Consider the following 8865-nt stretch of genomic DNA (forward strand, 5'->3'; position numbering starts at 1 on the left):
CTTCATACATGGACATCTCCAGGCAAGGGTCAGGTAAGTTTATTTTTCCAAATACAACAACCCTAATTCACCTACAAGTTAAAAAACAACATTTGAACAGACATAATTAATTTAAAACTAACAAATAAAACTTTCTTTACACAGAAAGAGACCCCCCCTTCCCTCCCGTAATATCATCCCACTATTCAAATGATTTGTCAAAATCGGACACAGCCAAAATCACACCGGAAATCTTTTGATTTTAAACTACTTTATTTCATATCTTTAATTCACATATTTTTGTCTATATTTTAAACTTAAAAAATACTTTACTCAGCAGTTTGCTTGTGGTGGCGAAATGCACATGCGCAGCGGCCGCGCAGACACACACATTGTGGCGGCATCCCTGAGGGGCGAATGCGGGCGGGCCGGGACCATTTTCCAGGGGCTGCGTGATATCACACCTGCGGTCATCTCTGAGTAACCCCCTATAAGCTTCCAGAGTGCACCTCATATCTCATCTTTTCCAAGTTACTACAAATGATATGAGATCGGTAGCAGCACTACTTTCAGGATTATTACACAGAACACACATAAAGGCTGACACAGCAAATAACAGTAACACATACAAGGGATTAATTATAAATAAGGAAGCATAATCATCATTAAGTCTAATTATCAGCTGATTCTGTGCAGGACCCATACACCTCTTTACTGCCTCCAGCATTCCCTGGTACTGCACTGCGGCCATCTGCCCTGTCTCCCCCCACTACTGCCATCTGCCCTGTGTTCCCCCACTACGGCCAACGCCCTGTCTCCCCCCACACCTGCCACCCGCCCCGTCTCCCACCAACATCTCCCCCCCATTACTGCCACCCACCCTGTCCCCCCCTACTGCCATCCACCATCTCCCCACCACTACTGCCACCCACCTGTCTCCCTCCATGGTACTAACAGTCCTTCATCAACAGATGGAAGTAACCAGGGCAGTACAGAGGCAGAAGCTGCTTCTGGTACATGGACCCTGGTCATGTAGGGCTGGGAGAGTCAGTAAGATTATGTAATAGGGGCCTACAGTAAGTCAGTACGGAGGCAGAAGCTGCTTCTGGTACATGGACCCTGGTCATGTAGGGCTGGGAGAGTCAGTAAGATTATGTAATAGGGGCCTACAGTAAGTCAGTAAGGAGGCAGAAGCTGCTTCTGGTACATGGACCCTGGTCATGTAGGGCTGGGAGAGTCAGTAAGATTATGTAATAGGGGACTACAGTAAGTCAGTAAGGAGGCAGAAGCTGCTTCTGGTACATGGACCCTGGTCATGTAGGGCTGGGAGAGTCAGTAAGATTATGTAATAGGGGCCTACAGTAAGTCAGTACGGAGGCAGAAGCTGCTTCTGGTACATGGACCCTGGTCATGTAGGGCTGGGAGAGTCAGTAAGATTATGTAATAGGGGCCTACAGTAAGTCAGTACGGAGGCAGAAGCTGCTTCTGGTACATGGACCCTGGTCATGTAGGGCTGGGAGAGTCAGTAAGATTCTGTAATAGGGAACTACAGTAAGTCAGTAAGGAGGCAGAAGCTGCTTCTGGTACATGGACCCTGGTCATGTAGGGCTGGGAGAGTCAGTAAGATTATGTAATAGGGGCCTACAGTAAGTCAGTAAGGAGGCAGAAGCTGTTTCTGGTACATGGACCCTGGTCATGTAGGGCTGGGAGAGTCAGTAAGATTATGTAATAGGTGCCTACAGTAAGTCAGTAAGGAGGCAGAAGCTGCTTCTGGTACATGGACCCTGGTCATGTAGGGCTGGGAGAGTCAGTAAGATTATGTAATAGGGCCCTACAGTAAGTCAGTAAGGAGGCAGAAGCTGCTTCTGGTACATGGACCCTGGTCATGTAGGGCTGGGAGAGTCAGTAAGATTATGTAATAGGGGCCTACAGTAAGTCAGTAAGGAGACAGAAGCTGCTTCTGGTACATGGACCCTGGTCATGTAGGGCTGGGAGAGTCAGTAAGATTATGTAATAGGTGCCTACAGTAAGTCAGTAAGGAGGCAGAAGCTGCTTCTGGTACATGGACCCTGGTCATGTAGGGCTGGGAGAGTCAGTAAGATTATGTAATAGGGGCCTACAGTAAGTCAGTAAGGAGGCAGAAGCTGCTTCTGGTACATGGACCCTGGTCATGTAGGGCTGGGAGAGTCAGTAAGATTATGTAATAGGGGCCTACAGTAAGTCAGTAAGGAGGCAGAAGCTGCTTCTGGTACATGGACCCTGGTCATGTAGGGCTGGGAGAGTCAGTAAGATTATGTAATAGGGGCCTACAGTAAGTCAGTAAGGAGGCAGAAGCTGCTTCTGGTACATGGACCCTGGTCATGTAGGGCTGGGAGAGTCAGTAAGATTGTGTAATAGGGGCCTACAGTAAGTCAGTAAGGAGGCAGAAGCTGCTTCTGGTACATGGACCCTGGTCATGTAGAGCTGGGAGAGTCAGTAAGATTATGTAATAGGGGCCTACAGTAAGTCAGTAAGGAGGCAGAAGCAGCTTCTGGTACATGGACCCCGGTCATGTAGGGCTGGGAGAGTCAGTAAGATTATGTAATAGGGGCCTACAGTAAGTCAGTAAGGAGGCAGAAGCTGCTTCTGGTACATGGACCCCGGTCATGTAGGGCTGGGAGAGTCAGTAAGATTATGTAATAGGGGCCTACAGTAAGTCAGTAAGGAGGCAGAAGCTGCTTCTGGTACATGGACCCTGGTCATGTAGGGCTGGGAGAGTCAGTAAGATTATGTAATAGGGGCCTACAGTAAGTCAGTAAGGAGGCAGAAGCTGCTTCTGGTACATGGACCCTGGTCATGTAGGGCTGGGAGAGTCAGTAAGATTATGTAATAGGGGCCTACAGTAAGTCAGTAAGGAGGCAGAAGCTGCTTCTGGTACATGGACCCTGGTCATGTAGGGCTGGGAGAGTCAGTAAGATTATGTAATAGGGGCCTACAGTAAGTCAGTAAGGAGGCAGAAGCAGCTTCTGGTACATGGACCCCGGTCATGTAGGGCTGGGAGAGTCAGTAAGATTATGTAATAGGGGCCTACAGTAAGTCAGTAAGGAGGCAGAAGCTGCTTCTGGTACATGGACCCCGGTCATGTAGGGCTGGGAGAGTCAGTAAGATTATGTAATAGGGGCCTACAGTAAGTCAGTAAGGAGGCAGAAGCTGCTTCTGGTACATGGACCCTGGTCATGTAGGGCTGGGAGAGTCAGTAAGATTGTGTAATAGGGGTCTACAGTAAGTCAGTAAGGAGGCAGAAGCTGCTTCTGGTACATGGACCCTGGTCATGTAGGGCTGGGAGAGTCAGTAAGATTATGTAATAGGGGCCTACAGTAAGTCAGTAAGGAGGCAGAAGCTGCTTCTGGTACATGGACCCTGGTCATGTAGGGCTGGGAGAGTCAGTAAGATTATGTAATAGGGGCCTACAGTAAGTCAGTAAGGAAGCAGAAGCTGCTTCTGGTACATGGACCCTGGTCATGTAGGGCTGGGAGAGTCAGTAAGATTGTGTAATAGGGGCCTACAGTAAGTCAGTAAGGAGGCAGAAGCTGCTTCTGGTACATGGACCCTGGTCATGTAGGGCTGGGAGATTCAGTAAGATTGTGTAATAGGGGCCTACAGTAAGTCAGTAAGGAGGCAGAAGCTGCTTCTGGTACATGGACCCTGGTCATGTAGGGCTGGAAGAGTCAGTAAGATTGTGTAATAGGGGCCTACAGTAAGTCAGTAAGGAGGCAGAAGCTGCTTCTGGCACATGGACCCTGGTCATGTAGGGCTGGGAGAGTCAGTAAGATTATGTAATAGGGGCCTACAGTAAGTCAGTAAGGAGGCAGAAGCTGCTTCTGGTACATGGACCCTGGTCATGTAGGGCTGGGAGAGTCAGTAAGATTGTGTAATAGGGGCCTACAGTAAGTCAGTAAGGAGGCAGAAGCTGCTTCTGGTAAATGGATCCTGGTCATGTAGGGCTGGGAGAGTCAGTAAGATTGTGTAATAGGGGCCTACAGTAAGTCAGTAAGGAGGCAGAAGCTGCTTCTGGTACATTGACCCTGGTCATGTAGGGCTGGGAGAGTCAGTAAGATTATGTAATAGGGGCCTACAGTAAGTCAGTAAGGATAGCAGATGCTGCTAATTAGCAATCCTTTTTCTAGCGTGCTGGGGGCCGCCCATCGCAGGGCGAGGCAGCCTAGTATGCTGACCGGCGCCTCCCCCCTTTATGAAGCAGAAATTGCGATCGCTCCACAATTTCTGCTTCATCTTAGAAACTAGTGAAGCATCCTGCCAGCTTAGCTGTGCCTGCAGGATCCCCACCGCGTTCTTCTAGATTGCGATGGCTGCGTGTGATGCCATGCAGCCACAGTGAACATGACCGTTTGTCCGCCTCCCTTTCTCGCAACACCGCACTTGTAACGCTCCATCTTCTCACTGGAAATGGAGCTTTACCCCCCACCCCGTGACCGCCTCTGCCTGTTTAACAAGAAGCAATCACATTTCCTACAGCCCCCTGTAGAGAATGCAGGTGCATACGCAGGACGGGCGCTGCGCATGCGTCCGCAAGTTTTTCTCAATAATTCCGTTTGGATCACACACTGTAGTCCAACCTGAATTAGGCCCAGAGTCACCATCTTACAGGCAGCCGGTGAAGGGAGTAGAGAATGGGTGTTATGTGGCAGGAACGGGCTGGTTAGGTAACAGCCTGGCTGCTGCATTCTCTACAAGCTACAAGCGGTGCAATTCTTTTGCTGGGAGACCCAGGTAGAGGACATTGCAGTAGTCTATGTGTGATGATAAAAGTGCATGTATGACTGTAGGTAGATCTTCTGAGGGAAATAAGTGCTGGAGTCTGACTATGTTCCTCAGATGAGGATCTGATTGTGGCAGATACCTGATGTCTAAGTGTCACTCTACCATCCAGGACACCAAGATTCTGCACAGGATCAGCATTATGTAAACCTGAACCCCCAAGCGTAAGTCTGGTTGGTAACAAAGCTGAGCTGTAGCCCTGTCCTTTGTTGGTGAGCTAGCATAAGGACCTGTTTCACCTGGATTAAGTCACAGCCCGCTGGCAACACCCACACCTGGAGCTCAGCTAGACATTTAGGATTGGTACTGGGTTCTCAGTACCCAGAACAAAAGACAGACCATCTGTAGGCAGTGGTAGATGAGGGCATGACAGCTGATTATTTCACCCAGTGGTTGCATGTATATTGCAAAAAGCACAGGACATAGGATAAGAACCTTGAAGAACAACGCATGGCAATAATAAGTATACTCCAGAAGATTAAAATGGCTTCTCACCTGTGTGATTTCTCTGGTGTGTAACAAGATGTGATTTCTGTCTAAAACATTTCCCACAGTCAGAACATGGAAATAGCCTCTCACCTGTGTGAGTTCTCTGATGTATAACAAGTTGTGATTTCCGGCCAAAACATTTCCCACACTCAGAACATGGAAATGGCTTCTCACCTGTGTGACTTCTGTGATGTATAACAAGATATGAGTTCTGTGTAAAACATTTCCCACACTCAGAGCAAGAATATGGCTTCTCACCTGTGTGACTTCTCTGATGTTTAACAAGATCTGATTTCAGGGCAAAACATTTCCCACACTCAGAACATGGAAATGGCCTCTCACCTGTGTGACTTAGCTGATGTCTAACAAGTTGTGATTTCTGGGCAAAACATTTCTCACACTCAGAGCAAGAAAATGGCTTCTCACCTGTGTGACTTCTCTGATGGCTAACAAGATGTAATTTGTCTGCAAAACATTTCCCACACTCAGGACATGGAAATGGCTTCTCACCTGTGTGACTTCGCTGATGATCAACAAGATGTGATTTCCGTGAAAAACATTTCTCACACTCAGAGCAAGAAAATGGCTTCTCACCTGTGTGACTTCTCTGATGTCCAACAAGCCCTGGTTTGTCTGCAAAACATTTCCCACACTCAGAACATGGAAACGGCTTCTCACCTGTGTGACTTCTCTGATGTCTAACAAGCTCTGGTTTGACTGCAAAACATTTCCCACACTCAGAACATAGAAATGGCTTCTCCCCTGTGTGACTTCTCTGATGTATAACAAGATGTGATTTCCGGGCAAAACATTTCCCACACTCAGAACATGGAAATGGCTTCTCACCTGTGTGACTTTGCTGATGTGTAACAAGACTTGATCTCCAAGTAAAACATTTTCCACAGTCAGAACATGGAAATAGCCTCTCACCTGTGTGAGTTCTCTGATGTATAACAAGTTGTGATTTCCGGCCAAAACATTTCCCACACTCAGAACATGGAAATGGCTTCTCACCTGTGTGACTTTGCTGATGTCTAACAAGACATGATTTCCAAGTAAAACATTTTCCACAGTCAGAACATGGAAATGGCCCCTCACCTGTGTGAGTTCTCTGATGTATAACAAGTTGTGATTTCCGACCAAAACATTTCCCACACTCAGAACATGGAAATGGCTTCTCACCTGTGTGACTTTGCTGATGTGTAACAAGATGTGATTTCCGTGCAAAACATTTTCCACAGTCAGAACATGGAAATGGCCTCTCACCTGTGTGACTTCTCTGATGTCTAACAAGAGCTGATTTGTATGTAAAACATTTTCCACACTCAGAACATGGAAATGGCCTCTCACCTGTGTGACGTCTCTGATGTCTAACAAGATATGATTTATATGTAAAACATTTTCCACACTCAGAACATGGAAATTGCCTCTCAGCTGCCTTAGCTGGCTGATGGGTAATAAGCTTTGTGTTCTGTGTAAAACATTTGGCATCTATAGAACAGGGAAACACTGTATCTACTCTCAGAGCTGTAACAAATGCTCCAATATCAGAGTGATCAGGAGAACATTTCCCAGGATCAGGGGGATCAGATGATAGAGCTGGATGTATAATTGGGGTAATGGGATTATTTCCTGGAGAATCCTGTCTACTGTCATCTTTTATGTCACAATCCGGGGATAACATTAGACGTCCTTCTGAGATATTCCTGCTTGTGTGTCCATCTGCTGGAAATAAAATACATTATGGAAATACAAAAATGAGAACACACAATAACAAATGTAATATTATAATAAGACTTAGATATCTCTCTCTCTTGTACTTGTAACTAACCATGAAGTATAAATGAATGGAGATGTAGTCACTCGCTAAGTCCTATGTCAGCACCAATGTAAAACAATGGATGGGGAACACATCGTATGAATTGGAGATTCTAGATGAACAATAACATCAGTCATATGAGCTGATGGATCAGAGAAATGTCTCCTAACGTTACTCCTGGAAGCATTGGTAAGGTAGCATTCCTTTATGTGTGTGCTCATATGCTGGTAAGCCTGTACATGTGTTACTCACCCTTATATAAGGTATATTGCTACAGCAGAGTACGTGTGGAACAAGGTAACTTACATGCAATACACCATATAATACCCTGTAATCATCATCATCTTCCAGGTTATAATCCACTTTTACACCCCCCATCATCAGTGTCTTACCTCTATTCTCTCAATAGTAATAAGGATGATGTGTGTACAGTAAGTATGATATAGAGAATTACATATCAGGATCTATACAGCTGCCGCCATACTTCTGTTTCTCATACGTGTGCTACTGGCAGCAGTGAACATCTGAGTGAGATTGCAGGGAAGACAGCAGAGTCTGATGAGAAAGAGATTGGATCTGCCTTTGCAGGGATGTACCACACCTGTCACCCCTGTTAGTATATAAAATAATAAATAAGAGGGGCCTGAGTCCATCCAGACATGCTTTCTGGAGCTTTTATTACTACGTGGCTTCTTATCTACCCTACCTGATAGCTGTCGGCCACCACTGGAGGCAAGAAACAATCTATTAAGTCCCCCACTTCTCCTGCCCTAAAGCCGCTCACTCCGCTCAGTCCGGGCACCGTTCACTGCCGCAGCCTAGTGACGCAGCTGAAGCCACGGGCTGTATTCTGGAGCTAAGTGTGCCCAGTCTTTCCTGCACGCTCCGGATAGCTGACTTGGAGGCACTTTTGCCTCAGGTGGGAGCACTGGCTCTTCCGCTACTGCTGGGGGCAGAACAGGCTGCGCACAGTCACCGGAACCCGGCAGTGATATTGGGAAGTGAGGTGATGATCAAGCACTCTTGCTCCGTTGCCCTTTCTCCAAATTCCACTAGCCGATCTGCTAAGGTATCCGTGTCGCCCCACCTGGGACGTTGGACCTCCGGCCCTGCTAGGTATGAAACATGGCTGCTGCTAATAGAGAGGCTGGGGCTTGTGGGTCTCACCGGTTCTGTACAAAGGTCCACTGGTAGGCCGCCCTCTTCAATGCCAACGCCCTTAGTACTCTACCTCCGCCCAGCGGGACTCCGCCAAGCTCACGAGTGCCGCCCTCATGATGCTTCTGGACACATTGAAAGGGATATCCACACCCTTCTCCTGATACACGATCTCCAGATCGTCCTTTGACATTCCACTGAAGACCGCCATCTTGTGCGTTCTCCTGCAGTGCAGTTACTCCTCTCCTAACTCGGCTTCTCCAATCAGGTGACCGAAAAGCCACCTAGGATTATCCCACCGCTATGCCAGCAATTTCTGTGACTGGATGGTTCTGTACGAAAGCCCTCACCCTGCCTTGCGTCCTGCTCCAGTCACAGAATGGATGTTTAGGTCACACGGGATCTGGCCAATTAGGGGATTCCCAATTACCATTAGTAACCGCCTATTACTGACTCCACCCACTGCGTAATGGGCAGGTACTACACTGCCACCACCAGAATCCTTGTCGCTATGGAGTCTGGAACCATGGTACTGCTCTGTATGTGTCTATACGCTATCTTTCCACACCTGTGTGGTGTCGACGAATCACCACTAGTCGCTG

General features: G+C 47.4%; 1 protein-coding gene across 1 annotated transcript in view; it reads right to left on the bottom strand.

Moving 5' to 3' along the window:
• Positions 1–3485: 3485 nt before the first annotated feature.
• The window catches only part of LOC134984911 (zinc finger protein 345-like), a 141556-nt gene continuing 136176 nt past the window's right edge, over positions 3486–8865 (bottom strand). The window contains exon 6 of the mRNA XM_063950381.1: positions 3486–7011. Within this exon, the coding sequence (XP_063806451.1) occupies positions 5276–7011 (1736 nt within the window). The 3' untranslated portion in view covers positions 3486–5275. The remainder of the gene's footprint in view (positions 7012–8865) is intronic.

Source organism: Pseudophryne corroboree, assembly GCF_028390025.1.
Source record: "Pseudophryne corroboree isolate aPseCor3 chromosome 3 unlocalized genomic scaffold, aPseCor3.hap2 SUPER_3_unloc_92, whole genome shotgun sequence".
Classification (NCBI taxonomy): domain Eukaryota; kingdom Metazoa; phylum Chordata; class Amphibia; order Anura; family Myobatrachidae; genus Pseudophryne; species Pseudophryne corroboree.